A 17,768-nucleotide genomic window follows, 5' to 3' on the forward strand; every position below is an offset into this window, starting at 1 on the left:
GCTATGAGTAAATTATGAAAATATATTTTATAATGGATCTAATTATTTTTACTTAATATTTAAAATATTATTATTTTTCTATAAATTTGATCAAATTTAGAACCGTTTGACTTAGTGCGTATCAAAACGTCTTATATTTCATAACAGAGTGAGTAAATGCATGCTCCAACCGCTAAGAGCTCAAACTAGTTTGTGATAATATTTTGCTACCCTTGAACAGACAACATGCCACCATTTACATTCAGATTATAAGTCTTAATATTAAGCCTACAATTTGAAAAAAAAAATGTACATTTACGAGAACAACTTCAATTCATGTTCGCAGCAGATCATGCTCTGCATTTTCTAGTTTCAAATTATATTGAAAAGGGAGTCCGGCCGGAAACACATCTAAAACTGCTAACGAGTCACGTTGCCGTTGGGTATCCAGCATCCGTATCCAACCCATACCCGTTGTATTTGGGTAGGGTACAAAATTACCCATCTAAATTTGGGTATGGGTAGAATATACGCAGGTAATACCCATTTCAAACATACCCATTAGTTATACATAACTGCGACAATAGCGAGGGGTGTTCTCCGTGATCTCGTCATTACCGGCATCACCTAAGCGTGCGACCGGCGGAAGGTGGACCATGCTCGCGCTGCTCATCTTCGTGCATCTCTCCTCCAATGACGGCGGCGGCGCCGGCAGAGGACGAGGAGGGTCGTCTCTGCCACAGTTCAGACCCCGCTTCCATGTGTTGTGCAGTGCATCGCTTCCATGCTACCTACTCGTTCTACCATGCCACTGTCCTCACCGACGACGATGTCCCTCCCCGTGCTCAGCTCCTCGACGAAGCGCGCGCGAGGTCGCCGAAGAACAGACCCCCACCGTAAGGAACCTCCGACGTCCTCTATACGCAGCCGCCGCCGCCTCCAACTGATCTGCTGGGACCAGGCCGAGCACCTGACGAGCTTGACGCCGAGCTCGAGGCTTGGCTGTAAGCACACAGCTGCACAAGCCTCAACAATCAAGCCTTGCGCTTCGCGAGCGACGAGTCAACACGAGCGTAGGGAGCATTGGCCAGTTGCATGATCAACTGCTTTTAGCCGTATGAGTGCTGAGCTGAGGAGACATAAGAGCTTACCCATGGATTATCTATGCCCGTTGGGTAATTACCCACTCATTTGGGGATGGATAAATTGGGGATGGGTAATATGTGGGCATGGGTGTGGGTGACCCATTCCTTCCCCAACGGCATCGTGACCAACGAGTTTTCAGCAAAACTTCAGAAAAACACTTTACACGCACGCCACGGGCCACCGCCTAACGGCACCTCGAGATGCGTCAAGCGTACATAACGGCGCGGCGACCCCACCGTATCCCACCTCGTCCCCCTCCTCACTGCTCTCGCTTTCGCTCGCCATCCGCACACCGTACCCGCCGCGCCCTCGCGATGCCTTCGCCCGCCACGGCCGCGGCCGCGGCCGCGTCGGCGCCTCTCCACCGCCGCGTCTGCGCGCGTCAGCACCTCCCTCCGGCCTCCCGCTGCTTCCTCCCCTCCCGCGCGGTCCTCAATTCCGCGCGCCTCTTCACCGCCCCGGCCCCGCTGCCCATCCACGCGCCGAGGGTGCCTCCGACGGCGGCGAGGGCGGCCAGCCCCGACGCCGCGGCCGCGAGATCGCCCACATCCGGCGGACAGATGCTGGTGCGGATCTGGCTCTGCCTCCCTCTGCCCGTTGGCTCTTGTTTATCTATTTTGGCACGTGCGTGTGCGCTTAGGTGGTTGTGATTTCCTCGTGTGGTGTGGGGTGTGACGTGTCTGTTCTCGCAGGTGTTCGTCCCGCCGCACCCGCTGATAAAGCACTGGGTCTCCGTGCTGCGCAACGAGCAGACACCCTGCGCCATCTTCAGTGAGTGTGCTTCTGAATGGCTTAGTAGAAGCTGGATAATAGGAGTAATTGAACCCAACCGGGCGGTGGGCATTAATTGCGTAAGGAAATTATGTTTGGCCTGGGTGGGGTTTTGTTGTTGGCGAAGCGATAGATAAATAAACGAATTCACCCAGCTATAACTGAGCTAGTTCTTATAACAATTAACAAAGCAATATGATAGGATTTCACTGAGCAGTTCTTCATTGTTGTGATAGAGAGTGCTATGGCAGAGCTTGGTCGGCTGCTCATATATGAAGCATCCAGAGATTGGTTGGTGAGTTAAATCTTTTGCTTGGCTGAGCATTATCTGTTATTCTTCTTGCACCTGCAATCCTTTAAACTTAAAATTAAATTGTGCTAGTTAAACCGTTGTAAAGAGAAGTTTCGACATGGTATGGATAATGATATTTGTCTGGAAGAATGTTGGATGCCAGTAACATCTGAATAAAAAATCATAACAGCATTGTCTAAATGTTGCGTTGCCACATATTTCACATGTATTTTTTTTCAAACACGTAGCTTTTGTATTGTTTTTGAGATCCACCCACACCCCACTATCACCAAGCCATGGACCTGTTTCCTTACCTTTCTATCATGAAAAATGTGTTGGTCCGTAAAAAGAGGTTTGGATTTCATCATTCTCAGACATGTCAATCAACGCTTCATTGTCGATATCACATCAGAAATCATGATAAATTGTTTTCAACCATTGTAGCCTACAATCACAGGAGAGATTGAAACACCTGTAGCTGTAGCTAGTGTTGAATTTATTGATCCAAGAGAGCCTGTTCTGGTAAGCCTATTCCACTACACTAGATATTGTACATGAGATTTGTTGTGTGTCTACGATTATATTTAGTCTTTCTATTAGCATGTCTAACAGGTTGTTCCAATACTGAGAGCTGGTCTTGCCCTAGCTGAACTTGCTTCATCAGTTCTGCCAGCCACCAAGACCTATCACCTTGGTAAGATGCTTAGACAATGTTTTGTGTCTTTATGTCTCAGCAAATGAGAGTCAAATCCTGTTCTTTGTTTTTTGAAATTCCAATAAGCCTTTTATGCTCACATCTTGCTACATTAAGCTTCAGGACCCATATTTGAGCATTCCAAGCGGATTTATTTTGTTTTCCTGTGCACCAATACCAATGTTTGATATTCTAGATTTGATGCATGCATGTTAGCATGTCGGGTGCATAAATATGGATGTGTGAAACTATCAAGTAAACAAAGAAGCTTATCAGAATTATTTACATACTCTTTAAACTCTAGTTGTTCTATGTCAATTACTTATATGTCTTCAAAGCTATGGACTCATATTCTTATCTTTTCCATTTCATTGAAACATGAAGGCCTTTGTAGGGATGAAGAAACACTTCAACCTTCAATATATCTGAACAAGTATGTTTCGTTCTGCAAGCTCTATTTTGTGTTCTCACACACTATTTTGTTCTCCCTTCGATCACAAATGCTTGACCCTTTGATCAAGATCTGATCAAATCTTTGAAACTTCTAAAATATTTAGTTTGGGAACATAAAAATCATGTGTACATTAGTCTTGAAAGTACTTTCCTAAACACACTAATTTTTTTGGAACCTATAAATATATTAATAGAGAGTGGTGGTCCATGTTGCACCTTGAAACCACTAAAAGTTAAAAGTATGAAGTGTGCTTTTACCCGGAGGGAGTAATTGGGTCGCTCCATGCTTTAGTTTAACAATTTCTTTGATTGACACTTTTGGGTCACGTGACCCTATTAGGCTACTAAAGCATAACATCTTTCAAATGCAGATTTATATATTTTTTTCTATGCAGTAAATCCATCTTGTTTTGTCAAATACAAAATCCCTCATTCCCTCCTTATGCAACATAGTACAGAATATAAATGTTAACAAAGGTTCCTTTGCTATCTTGATAAAATTATATACCTACTAGTTATTTTGTTATACCAAGAACCATGCTTTGTGTTAGCTAATGTCACCTCACTTCCCTTATTATGCTGATGTTTTTTTTACTAGTACTGACCTTAAATGCCTACACTAATTAGAGCGCCCCAAGCCCCCAATAACCGTTATTTCTTTTTCTTTTCAATCCAGCCTGCCAGACAAGATTCCAGAGGGGTCTCGAGTGTTAGTTGTTGACCCAATGCTGGCCACCGGTAAGCCTTTAGCTCTACATAAACAACTTTTGTTCTGCCTAAAGTTTTATTTTGAACACACCAATTTCCCAGAAGGAAAATAAAAAGTTCTGTACATAACCAGTGCTATGCACAAAAACTGTTGCTAGGGTTGGACAATGTGGTGCTAAAGATGCTATGACATATGATAAATTGTACATTTTTTCCAGATATGAAAGGTAGAAATACAAATTGTAGTCTTTGTAGACTATTGGTCCATGTAACCAGAATGGGATCGCATGCTATATATCTCTAAGCATCATAAAATACGTTTAACTTCTTTCTTTAGGTGGGACGATCGTTGCTGCTATTGACTTGTTAATCGAACGTGGAGTTACCAGCAAGCAGATTAAAGTAGTGAGTTGGTCAAACTTCCTTATGCTCATGTTACTTAACCATTTTACCAATCTCTAACTATCAATCACCCCCCCCCCCCCCACCCCCCCAATTCAGGTATCTGCTGTTGCAGCACCTCCTGCACTGCAAAAGCTCAACAACAAGTTCCCCGGGTATGAATAGATGATCTTATGTGCTGTATCAAGTTCGTCCAGCATGCGGCATTTACATTTTTCTTCCATTCCAGGCTCCATGTGTACACTGGAATAATAGATCCTGAAGTAAACGAGAAAGGGTATTGTTCTAAACTCTTATCAGCTAGTTGCAAAACTCATGGATGATGAATCGGTGTTTACAATTGATGCACAGTGGCCCGTGCTTCTGGTGATGAATGACTTCCGTTGTTGTTTTGTGCCCACAGTTTTATCATTCCAGGGTTGGGGGATGCTGGTGATAGAAGCTTTGCCACATAATCAGACTGCACGATTTGATTCGGCCAGTGGTCTACCATCGAGAATCTTTGCATCAGTTCCATAAGAACGAAGCAACTGCGAGTAAAGAGGCGTTCATTGCTGTAGATTGCCCTCATTTGAGATTTTGTTCATTCTCTGTAATACAATTAGCTGCCCACCATTTTGTAACTATCCATTATGTATGATCGCGTAGAATATAAGGCTAGTTCAGATGTCTCCAGATGGAAAAAACTTTTTGAAAGGACAACGCTCCATTCAAAATCGCTCATGCTGGATTAGTGAATTGGTGCTTCCTAATATCTCTCCTGTCGAAGGATAAAACCATCTCATCGTGTTTCACTTTGTTATAGTCGAGTTTGGGCGTGTTTATTTCAGCTTTGAATTGTGAATTTGTATCTTTAAAATCCAATGCTGAAACAAACGGGCAGTTTTTCCCCATCAAATACCACAATATGTACCCTTCAAGAATTCATAACCCAACAATCCATCTACTAGCTTCTGCCATATTGTAGCACAAATATTTACCTGCCATGCCGCTTGATCTCCCAGTTCGTGTAAGAAACGAAATGGGACAGAGAGATGAGGGAGAGCAAATCGTGGGGAACCCTATTTTTTGTGCTTGGATTATGCCGAGAGCCCGAGACCATGAGAGGAACACTGGATGCCTGGACGTCGCTACTAACTCTGTACATGGAGGAAAGAGCGGTGGGAGGTACAGGATAGTATGAGTGTATGACTCACGTGTAAATGAGAAAAAAGAGTAGCCACTATCCAAGTTGCTTCTTTTCAAAAAAAAAAACTATCCAAGTTGACAAACAGCTCCTAGATTTTGGACCTACTTCTCAGTCCACGGTCCAATTTTTTTACAATCAGAAGATGAAACAAACATGCGCTTGTGTACCGATGTATTATAATTAGCTGGCCCAAAGCAATGCTCAACAGATAAGTCAGAATCTACTCGCTCCAAATCAGCTTCCTCAAAACAAATGCTCAAACGGAATTATAGTCACAAAATATATGATGATCCAAAAGAGAATGTAAAACGAATTAGTCATTTCAACAAACAACATTGGGTTTGAATCGTTTGATTGAGATCAGGGTACATTTTTACATCCTTTACATGCTGTCATTTCTCGAATGCTCAGTTAGGGATAAGTCTGAAAGAAAAATTATTGTTCAGGAGGGTCGTATGCTAAGGTATAGCATCGCCTACTGAATCAACCCGACCCAAATCCACCTCCCAAAAGAGCAAGTAATCCACGTAGTAATGTGCAATGGCGTATCACCTTCATCTAGATCTCCCAGCACAGCACACAAACAGCATGGATGTTTCAGCAAATCACACCTTTTCTTACCACATGAACCTGCATTAGAAAAATACGTGAAAAAAAAAGAGTGAGGTGCTGGATCTCACCAACTAAGGCACATGCAGGCCAACATTAACCTACTGGAGACAAAATGACCTGGAAACAAATGATGCAGCGAATACAGATATTGATAGGCTGAGGACCTAGACAGTGAAAGAGGTGCTTACATGAGAGAAACAAAGGAGATCTTAAAGCTCGCTGTAATTCCTCCAAACAGCCCGGAATTCCTCTCTGAATGTATTCAGGCGTGCTTTCAAATTAGGTGTTCTGAAGCTTGCATGAAGCACAGTTGCTGCACAGCAGAAAAGATAATAAGGGCATTGCACGTGTTACATTGATTTCAAAAACCATGCACTGGTCATACCAAACAGAGCAATGAGAAGTGCCCAGAGGACTGTAAGAAGACTGCATGAGGTCAACCAGAGTATACAGCTAACTGCAACCACGAAAACAATTGGTGTCAGTTTTGAAGACTATGGTAAAATATAGCATTTAAAAAGTCCAGTTTTTGCAGACCTGCAGAAAAGAATAGAACAAACACCCATCGAGGTCGCCCACAAATATGAATAGATCTCTTTGAGCTTGGTCGACCACGAAGAACAGGGCTGAATATGTCGTTAAAAATTATATTAGCATCACTTTGTATTTAATCACAATAAAACATAAAAGAAAGAGAAACAGCAGAAACTAAGATACCCACGTTATTGGTGGCCTCATCTTTGCAGCTAAATGTGGTGAAAACTGACGCACTGTCCTTGTGACTTTCTCATTGAAAGTGACTGCGAAACTGAAATATCAAACATAATAGTTAGTTTACAATAGTCATAGAAAATGATTTCTTGGCACAAAATTTGGGAACCATGAATCACAGATAAACTCAAGGGTAATAATAACTGTTCTAATGCTGATTCCGGTGGATAAGTTAGGACACATCATTCTTAACCGCAATGCGGAATACAGATATATTATTGATCTTCTCATAGTTCCAATCTCAATAACAGACAGGGATAAATGCACCAAATGAAACTCAACAGTTGGATTTTACATTGTTTGCATTCACTCCCAATATTCCAATCATTATCAGAAAGACAAGTTATAAACATTACTATAGTATCTATCCGGTCTTTTGGTAGCTTAGGACTGAATCAAGGCACAAGGACTGTAGAAGGAAATTACAGTGCTACATAGACATATCCCTGTGCTCTCAAAACAATCCAAACATTTGTATGCAAAATATGCAAAATCTGAAGCACTTCATGTATAAAGGTCTATTCTGATGGAACAAATTACTGCACACAGAATTAAACAAACTTACACAAATACTCCTTTTAGGCCTGTAAACTTTAAAACTAACATATTGGTCACTGAATGCCAAAGATGTGCCCAACCCCCCCCCCCCCCCCCAACCAAAAAAAAGAAAGAAATCTTTGAAAACATGTGTGTGGTCTTAATTCCTAAATTTGCTATCTTAAGAATTTGTGAGGCTTTTGGAAACAACATTGTGATCTCTCATATTCACCTGGACCTATGGCTTAAGGCATGAAAAAAAAACTCTTGAATACAGCACAAACTGAACTAGAAAACTGCAAATTGTCAAAATTCCACTGTTAACTTGTACATATACATGAGGTTATCTGTCAAATGCCAAATGTCAAGTTTATTATATAACTTACAAGCTGGGTTCTCCCCATATTGCAGCTTCAAACTGAAGAGCTTTTCATTGGTCCGAAGATGAAAAACTACTAGCTAGCCATTATAGAATTTTACAGTAGAGTGTATTTTATTCAAGAAGTATGAAAGGCACAATATCTTTGCTAGTTTGAAGTAAAGAGACCTATTCACTTGTGTAAATGAAAAATTGAAAAACTATAAAGAAACAGATTACGAGCAAAGCACAGGAATGGTTTTAGCTAAGTATTTACTTACCTGTCATTGAGAAATGCAATGCTGAGTCCAGTCATAAAAGCTGCAAGGATTGCAACCGGTTTCCAAAGGAAGCCCATCCCTGCGTATACCCATGGTAGTATGTTAGTACCAGCCTGTAAATAGGATAAAAGAACACTTATATATCATTTTTCTTACCAAGGATGAACATGATCAAGATGAAATAGTTTGTCCTGTAGCTGCATATAAAAAAAATTAAGAAGTTAATTCTAGAAACACAAATAAACAGTATGCCCATTAAACAAGTTGTCTAGTGCACTATGCGCCTCTCTGAGCTGGACGTATCCAAAGTAAATAAAAGAAAGTAAGTCTTGGGTATCATGCTTATCCTAGAAATTCATAGGTCCCAGTTCCAGTTTCCACCTACAAAATTAAAGCTCTGAGCCTCTAACACTGCCATACCAAATTATATGCCCATACACACATTTCTCTCCCAAAGAGTAAGCCACTTCACATATCTGGAAGAAATGAGTTTATCTCCATCATTTCAACAGATCCTAGTCCAGCATATGTAAGCCAGTAATCAAGCTAAGCCTAGAGGTCAATACAGAGGGCTGGTCTGATGATCCCTAACACCAAACTATCAATTCATCAGAGTCTGATGATCCTCTTATGTAATTCAATTGCAACCTAATTTGCCGGAACTATAAAATATAGGGAAAATTGGGTGCGTACCATTAAAAGATGTCAAGTTTAGAAATATATCATCAAAAGATCACTTGTTTGATATATAGCATCTAAAGATTACAACTTATTGATCTGTACCACTTCCGTTAACTTTCTAACGTCAAATTATTTTGCTCCGTTGAGTCATCTTCTTCCGTGCTTCCTGGCCCTCCCTTGCCCTCCATCCACTCTATGATTTCTGCAGCTGAGCTGCCTGTATCTCACTTGTACCACCTCCCCAGCGGAACGACCTCCTCCAACCACCATCACTCCTGAATTCTCCTGCTGGTCGCGGCCGTCCGGCATGTTGCAGTGAAATGTGGGGCATGTTGCTCCAGCTCCACTGTTTGAGGATGCATCAACGCAGTAGCTGGTGGTCTGAACCTTGCACCTACAGGATTGCCTCCGACCCTCCCACGATTGGCAATGAGTTGACTGGAGAAAGGTCTTCTGCAAATCAGGCCGGCGGCGCTGCTCCAAGTTGCGGTGGTGAGCCCAGTAACTCACCAGCCATGTTGGAAGGAGCTTCACGCAGTAGAAAAGGCCCGGAAGAGGTATGGGAAGGCACTAAGAGAGCTCGGAGGCGCGACAGCATGTGCAGCCATGCAGGGGCTTCTGGCTTCAAGAGACGAGCGCCCAGCCTTGCGTGAGGATGAAAAAGAAATGAAAGAAAAAAAATGGCAATGGAAGTGACGGAACTTCACCGGAATGGTACAGACCAATAACGTGTGATCTTTGGATGCTATATATCAAACAAGTGATCTTTTGATGGTATATTTCTAAACTTGACATCTTTTAATGGTACTCATCCAGTTTTCCCTAAAATATAATGCTTACTCCTATGCGCAGCATAGATTTTCTTAGCCTTGACATCTTATGCCAATGCCAGTATTTGAGCCATGGACATAAAGCAAGAGCTGCGATTGGACAAATCCACTCACACTGCGTTTGGATGTAGGCATTGAAGCTTAGAATTTGGAATTGGTATTGGATGCATCCAATATCCGTTGTTTGGACGAACTAGGAATTGGCATTGGAAACTTCCTCCAATACCAAGCAGTTTTGCACACATCGCTGCATCCACTCCTATGATTCCAACCCCAACCCCTCCTTATTGGGCTGAATCGTCCTCTCCCTCATCGCTTCGTCTCTGCTGGCACCGTCCCGCCCCTCCACCGTCCTTGTGCCGGCTTGCCCCCCGTACTTCCACTGGCGTGCCCGCCGCGCTTCGCCGGCCGCACAGCACATCCTTGCACCACCCCGCCCCTCTGCCTGCACGGCACATCCCTGCGCCCCTCTATCCTCCCCGCGTCCCGCCCCTCCACCGGCGTGCCGCACGGCGCATCCCTGCGCCGGCCCGCCCCTCTCCCGGCGCCGTGCTCCTATGCCCCTGCGCCCCTCTCGATTCCGTCTCCACCCAGCAGCGATGCCCGTAAGGTGACGGTAGCCGCATCGAGAGGAGACGGGTGCGGCGGAGAGATACAGAGGGAGATGGGGATCGCGGCAGCGCTGTCGAGGGCCTGGGACTATCCCACAGCCTACGGCGAGCTGGTCGTGCTCCTGCGACTCGGCTACGCGGAGGTTCCCAAGGCAGCCTAGGCTCTCGTTGCCTCCGGCATACTGCTCGCGTTTTGCCTCCTTCCCGAGTAAGCCACTCCCCTCCAATCATGCATCGCCGGTGTGCGCATTGCCAAAGTTTGTCAGATTACTGCCCGCAGGTGATGGTTTGCTGCTTGGAACATTTGGCTACCAGCCTCGTAGATATGTGTTGACGATGATTAATCTGTCCAATTGTGTTCCATTTTATGCTAGCGTGCCATACAGTTCTAGATGGGTCGATTCCCAATTTTTCGGTATGCACATCCAAACACGAATTGGTATTTGCCCCTAGTTAAATTCCATCTAGCAATTGCACCTGCATCCAAACAACTGCTTTGGTATTGAGCCCATTTCAACGCGTAGGCTGATTTGGTATTGAACCCAATTCAATGCCAAAGCCCTCCGACATCCAAACGGAGCCTCAATGGAATTCCCAAGTTAAATGAAGGGGTTCTGCACCCGATTTGTCTGCATTAGCAGTACAAGCAACATGTCCTGCAGGCTCAAGCTATCAACAGAGCACAAGCTCGAGCGTGCATACACCCTAATCTACCCCCTCCTGAAAAAGGAAAGACCCTGATCCAGCACAGATTCACTCTAGATGCCCGCAAATCCTACCAAAACCTTCAAATTCAACACGGCACGCGCGAGTCCCGGTCAAATCGTGGATGCGCGCGAGGCACGAAGAAGTACATACTGCGCATCTAAAATGGTGAGGGGTTAGGGGAAGGAGGCGGATCGTACTAGTAGAGGTTGCACTTGAGGCGGCTGGTCCACTTGGAGTAGGAGCGGGGGACGGTGAAGCGGGAGAAGAACTCCGGGACGGGCCGCGGCGGCGTGGACCAGTCCACCTCCCGCAGCGCGTCCACCAGGTCCTCCGCCGTCACCGCGCTCCAGTCCATCTCCGGCGATCCCCCCGCCCCCGCGGAACCCTAGGGCGGCGTGCGACGGAGCGAGCGGGCGTGCGGCGGCGAAGCTTCTAGACGGCCGGGCTCCGTGAGACGGCGCCGTGCGGTGCGGTCAGGTCGTGCTCGTGCGCGAGGGGGCGTCGCTTCCTTCAGGGTCGGGGAATTGCGGAGTAGTTTGGGCTGCGCGGAGACGAGGGATGCTTCTGCCGTTTCGCGTGTGCCGCGGCCGCGTTCCGTTGTTTCGCCTGGGCGCTTGTTTGCTTGTTGGGGTGGTGTGTGGTGGCGTGCGCGTGTGGTGGACGGAAGATGATGGGGCGCCGCCCTGCTCCGCCGGGTCGGCTCGGTGGGCCGCCGGCCTGAAGGTGGTGTGGCCTTTGCGCGACGCCGGGACAGCCTAGTGGGCTGTGGGCTGTGTGAGATGATTCGGGGCCCGGCCAGGTCGGCCTAGTGGAGTGTGAGCTTTCGGCCTGCTGGGCTAGCTGCGAGCCTGCGACCAAGCCCGCGAGATGTGAAGTCCCCAGTTCCCCGTGCGCCATTTCAGCGTGCCATTACGGTACACAACTTGTTCGCGAAAACAAACTCCACGGAAGATGCGGGGTTCACAGAAAAAACGTGTGGACGGTCAACAGTATACCTAAGGCCGGCGCAAAAAAACTAAAACGACACCATTAACGCAGCCAGGTTTCCGGCGAACGCTGAACTGTTCTCGCGGCCGAGTCCAGGTTCAACGGCATGTGGAACGGACCTGGCTGCTCTCTCTCTCTCTAGCCACCGGCGCCCACCTACTGCGCCGATCCCAGACCCTGACTCCGCTGGCCGCGCATCCCGCTGCCGCCGCCAAGTGTTCCCGTGCGAGCGGGCTCCTGTGACCTGTCAGGCTGTCGCGCCTCCGCCGGGAAGCGCCAAACCGCCGCAGCGCGGCCCGCGTGGATCTCCCTTTGGCGCTGTCAGGGGACGGCGCCGCGCCGCTGCTGGCCGGGAGCCCAGATTCCACCCGCCCCCCTCAGATCAGGCCGTAGGAGTGGTTTGTCGGGTGCGCCATATTTTCCACGGAGACGCAGCGAGCCCCACGAGCGCGCCCTGGCGGTGGCCGCTCGCCCCGCCACGGCAGCCGAAACGAGGGCGAGACGGATCGATAACGCTCGCGGCTAGCCCCTGTCCCTTCGCGCGTGCCACCTGCACAATCCCGTCGCGATACCGTATATACCGGCGGCCGATCGCTCGCTCTCGGCTCACCTTGCGTCCTTGTCCCGGTGGTCACGTGGGTGGCGTGCTAGCGGGCTAGCGGCGCGGCCGTGGAGGTATCGGTGACATGCACAGCGTCTCCGTTTGAAGCGGCTCGTCCGTTTTACCTGCGACTGCACGGGTGTATTTTGTTGGTTGGCTTGTATATACCTCCGTTAAAGTTCTTTCTTAAACTTTATTCTTTTCTTGAGATTTTATGTGTGTGTGACCATTAAACTTCACTAAGTATTTTATTTTCTAACTTTATCTTGTACTATTTATAGTAAATATATTTATTCTGTGATGTGTACATAGCTAGAAACACGTGGGACACGACTCATCGTCTTTCTTTCATCGTATATAGATTGCTCATTCTCCTTGTGTCCTTGTCCCAGCGTTCACGTGTGTGGCGTGCTAGCGGCGCGGTCATGCAGGTCTCGGTAATATGCACAGCGTCCCCGTTTGAAGCGGCTCTGGTGTTTTATCTGTGACTGCACATGTGTATTTTGTTGGTTAGCTTGTATATATCCCCGTTTGGAGTTCTTTCTTAAACTTTGTTTTTTCTCAAGATTTATGTGTGTATGACCATCACACATTATTGACTGTTTCATTTTTTAACTTTATCTTTATACTATTTATGGTAAATATGTTTATCCTATGACGTGCACATTGTTAGAATATTTGGGACCAATGGTGCAAAGGCCCACCATGTAAATCCAAATAATTCCAATAAAATCTCAAAGATCCACTAGTGCAAAGGTGTATGACAACAATTTAGTCCCACCTTGCTAGTGAGGTGGAGTAAATCCAACTTAAATAGTTGGATGCTCTCCATGCTCTTGCAAGTGTGGATGAGAGGAAGAAGTAAGAACACACGCGCGCTCGCTCGCTCGCCTCGCCGGGCTCGGGCTCGGGCGAAGGGCGCGCATGCGATGTGCGCGTGAATGATCCGCCAAAAATCCGGTCCAATCCTTGCGGGAACGCGGCTTCCTTTTGCAGATTTGTTTTGCCACTTCGAATCTGTTACGGATATCACGCGCGGAATTTTAGGACTCGTAACCGACTAGGTTTTTAGGACGAAAAAATCCTAGTGGTTCCTTTCTATAAATACGCACGGGTGCCAGATACAGAACGTACAACACGCCTCACGCCTCAGCCTGCCTGCTGCGTACGCTACTTCATCCCGTTTGTCGGCGTGCACCGGCGATCGGGAGAGCAGGTCTCCGGAACCTCGTCCTCAGCGATCCTGCACCGGGAGAGGGCGAATAAGGTTTTTGGGAAGCGCTCTGTGCGACTACTCGAACGCTTCCACATCGCCATCCTCTACGTCCTCGTCGCCACGGCTCATCTTCCTCCTCGTCAGTGGGGCGCGACTCGGCGTTGTCAAGCGCGCGGAGGTGCTGATCGTCGCCGTCATCTTCTTTACCTAGTTATTCCGGTCAGCCTAGAGACGTACGGTTTTCTATCCCTAATTACGTCTTTCATACCTAGTATGATCTGGTTAGGGTTGATCCTGCTGCTGCAATATTTTATCTTGAATCGCTTGATCAGCATGTTTTTATATGTTCATTTTCTGTACGCACTTTTCGTCATGGTCATATTTTATCTTCGGATTAATTTAAAACTAAAACTCTTATTTATTCCATCAATCCAGCCCCCTTATTATAGGAATTTCAGTTTCATAGCTGGATTTGTTGATGCTCTAAGGCCCTAGAAGTTCTCTGGTGAGCACTTTAAGAGATGGCAAACGAGAGTGATTCTGTGGCTCTCTGCCATGAACGTGTTGTGGGTGTCCAAGGACAAACCTGATGGGCCTCTTACCCCTGAGCAGGAGAAGGCCTTTACCGAGGCCAACACACTTTTTGTGGGTGCTGTGATCGGTACACTTGTAGATTGTCTATATGATGTGTACCTTCATCATCATACAGACGCTAAAAAGTTATGGGACGCCCTGGAGGCCGACTATGGCAGCACAGATGCTGGCGCTGAGTTGTACATTATGGAGCAGTACCATGACTACAAGATGACAGATGAGAAATCTGTAGTCGAGCAGGCTCATGAGATACAGTGCATGGCGAAGGAGCTTGAGCACCTCAAGATCAACCTACCCGACAAGTTTGTGGCCGGTGGCATCATTGCCAAGTTACCTCATTCATGGAGGGATTTCGCCACTACTCTCAAACACAAGAGGATGGAGATATCGGTGTCTGATCTGATAGCATCTCTTGATGTTGAGGAAAAAGCTCGGGCCAAGGATGGGGGATCTAAGGTTGCTGAGGGTCAGACTAGTGCCAACATGGTGCAGAAGTCTCACGGCAAAGGCAAGAGCAAGGGAAAAAAGACCAAACCGCAGCCTACCACTACTTTCAAGAAGAAGAAGTTCGAGGAAGGTCAAGATTGTTTTGTGTGTGGATCTACCGATCATTGGGCAAAGAAGTGCCCACACCGCAAAGGAAGGAAGCCTTCACCTGAGCAGAAGACTGCGAACACGGTCACCATGGCTGGTGTGGAAACCAGTGGGTATAATTCTTTACCTTCGATTTTTTCAGTATTTCAATCTACTAGTTGGTGGCTTGATACTGGTGCAAATGTTCATGTGTGTTCTGATGCTACCTGATTTTCTTCTTACCAGACCGCTCGGGATTCTACAGTGATCATGGGCAATGGGTCGCATGCTACTGTTCGTGGTGTTGGCCCGGTCGATCTGAAACTTACTTCGGAAAAGATCGTGCAGCTGAAAAACGTGCAGCATATCCCTACTATCGGCAAGAATCTAGTTAGTGGCTCCCTTTTATGTAGGGATGGTTTTAAAATAGTGATTGAGTCCAATAAATTTGTCGTATCTAAGTGTGGACAATTTATCGGTAAAGGCTATGAATGCTGAGGCTTGTTCCATTTTTCAGTTTCAGATTGTTGTAATAAGTTCGTGAACTTAATTTCTGATGGTATAAATGAGAGCGATGCATCTGTTTGGCACTCGCGTTTAGGTCATCTGAATTTTGGCTCTATGTTTCAACTTTCCACCATGAGATTCCGAATTTTTCCATAGTCAAAGGTTCTAAGTGCTATAGTTGTGTGCAATCTAAACAACCTCGAAAACCTCACAAGGTGGCAGAGAAGAGACATTTGGTACCTCTAGAACTCGTCCATTCAGATATCTGTGAGATGAATAGCGTGTTAACAGAAGGTGGAAAAAGATATTTCATAACCTTGATTGACGATGCAACTAGATTTTATTATGTGTACTTGTTGAAAACGAAAGATGAGGCTCTTACCTGCTTTAAAATCTATAAGGCTGAAGTAGAAACCCAACTTGAGAAAAAGATCAAACGACTTAGGTCCGATCAAGGAGGTAAATATTTCTCTAACGATTTTGACTTATTCTGTGCGGAACACGGCATTATTCATGAGAGAACGCCTCCCTATTCACCCAAATCAAACGGGGGTTGCCGAAAAAAAGAATCACACGTTGTCTGACTTGGTAAACGCCATGTTAGACACCGCTGGATTATCTAAGATATGGTGGGGGGAGACAGTATTGACTGTATGTCATATCCTGAATAGAGTTCCCATGAAGAATAAGAAAAAGACTCCTTACGAGGAGTGGATTGGGAGAAGACCTTCACTCTCTTACTTGCGCACATAGGGTTGCTTGACCAAGGTAAATGTGCCAATCAACAAGAAGCGCAAGTTGCGATCTAAAACTGTGGATTGTATCTTTTTAGGTTATGCAAATCATAGCATTGCTTATAGATTTCTAGTAGTTAAATCTGAGGTGCCTAATATGCATGTAAATTCACTGCTTGAGTCTCGTGATGCTACTTTCTTTGAGAATATTTTTCCTATGAAAGACTCGTATCTAAATAAAACAGTGAATACAACTCCTAAATCTGTTGATTTTTCTGAGCATGATGAACACACACTTGAATCAAATCATGAGGAGATTCACAGTGATGCTCCTAGGAGGGGCAAGAGGCAAGTCTTTTGGTGATGATTTCACTGTTTATCTCATAGATGATTCTCCCAAAATAATCACTGAGGCATTCTCATCTCCTGATGCGGATGATTGGACTCCATTCTCTCCAATGGAACTTGGGAGCTGGTCGAAAGACCGTATAGTTGCAAATCTGTGGGTTGCAAGTGGGTGTTCAAGAAAAAGTTTAAGCCTGATGATACTATTAACAAGTACAAGGCTTGTCTTGTGGCTAAGGGTTACACAGAGAAAGAAGGCGAAGATTTTCTTGATACTTACTCACCTGTTGCGAGATTGACCACTATTCGTGTTCTACTCTCCCTAGCTGCCTTGCATGGTCTTCTCATCCATCAAATAGATGTTAAGACAGCTTTCCTCAATGGAGAGCTGGAAGAGGAAATCTACATGACACAACCTGATGGTTTTGTAGTAGAGGGTCATGAGGACAAGGTGTGCAAGTTGTATAAATCTTTGTATGGCCTGAAGTAAGCACCTAAGCAATGGCCTGAGAAATTCAACTCGACACTCATATCAGCAGGCTTCAGTGTCAATTAGGCTGATCGATGTGTGTATTACCGCTATGATGGGGCCAAGGAGTTATATTGTGTTTGTATATCAATGACATATTGATCTTTGGCACTAGTCTTGATGTAATCAACGAGGTCAAGATATTCTTGTGTCAAAGCTTTGATATGAAAGATCTTGGTGAGGCTGATGTTATTCTCAATATCAAGCTGATCAAGGGAGAGAATGGGATTACTCTTTCGCAATCCCATTATCTGGAGAAAATGTTGAATCGGTTTGGCTATAAGGATAGCAAATTTAGTCCAACTCCCTATGATCCGAACTTGATCCTTCGAAAGAACGGAAGAATTGGCAGAGACCAATTAAGATATTCACAGATGATTGGCTCACTCATGTATCTTGCGAGTGCAACGAGGCCTGACATCTCTTTTGCTGTTAGCAAGTTGAGCCGGTTTACTAGTAATCCGGGAGATGATCATTGGCGTGCGCTTGAGCGCGTAATGCACTACTTGGTGGGTACTATAGAATACATGATTCACTATTCCGGTGTTCCTGCAGTACTGGAAGGATACAGTGATGCTAATTGAATATCAGATCGAGATGAGCTGGTGGATACGTTTTCACTCTTGGCGGTGCTGCTGTTTCATAGAGATCATGCAAAC

The 17,768-nt window shown here is 45.8% G+C and overlaps 2 protein-coding genes across 2 annotated transcripts; one reads left to right on the forward strand and one right to left on the reverse strand.

The window, feature by feature from the left end:
* The first annotated feature begins 1,350 nt into the window (after positions 1-1,350).
* LOC112886026 (uracil phosphoribosyltransferase) lies at positions 1,351-5,243 on the forward strand. The gene is made up of 11 exons (XM_025951766.1): positions 1,351-1,691; positions 1,818-1,896; positions 2,133-2,191; positions 2,633-2,710; positions 2,801-2,882; positions 3,267-3,315; positions 4,012-4,073; positions 4,381-4,448; positions 4,545-4,600; positions 4,675-4,722; positions 4,849-5,243. The coding sequence occupies exons 1-11, from the start codon at positions 1,440-1,442 to the stop codon at positions 4,898-4,900; spliced, it is 885 nt and encodes a 294-aa protein (XP_025807551.1). The 5' UTR covers positions 1,351-1,439; the 3' UTR covers positions 4,901-5,243.
* Positions 5,244-5,933: 690 nt separating this feature from the next.
* LOC112887091 (PRA1 family protein A1-like) lies at positions 5,934-11,649 on the reverse strand. The gene is made up of 8 exons (XM_025953175.1): positions 11,221-11,649; positions 8,350-8,390; positions 8,194-8,272; positions 6,968-7,054; positions 6,784-6,872; positions 6,632-6,703; positions 6,435-6,559; positions 5,934-6,264 (listed from the first exon to the last, which is right to left on the reverse strand). Exons 1-7 carry the CDS (start codon positions 11,376-11,378, stop codon positions 6,456-6,458), a joined length of 630 nt encoding a protein of 209 aa, XP_025808960.1. The 5' UTR covers positions 11,379-11,649; the 3' UTR covers positions 5,934-6,264; positions 6,435-6,455.
* Between the last annotated feature and the right edge of the window lie 6,119 nt (positions 11,650-17,768).

Source organism: Panicum hallii, chromosome 3 (genome assembly GCF_002211085.1).
Source record: "Panicum hallii strain FIL2 chromosome 3, PHallii_v3.1, whole genome shotgun sequence".
In the NCBI taxonomy this organism is placed as follows: domain Eukaryota; kingdom Viridiplantae; phylum Streptophyta; class Magnoliopsida; order Poales; family Poaceae; genus Panicum; species Panicum hallii.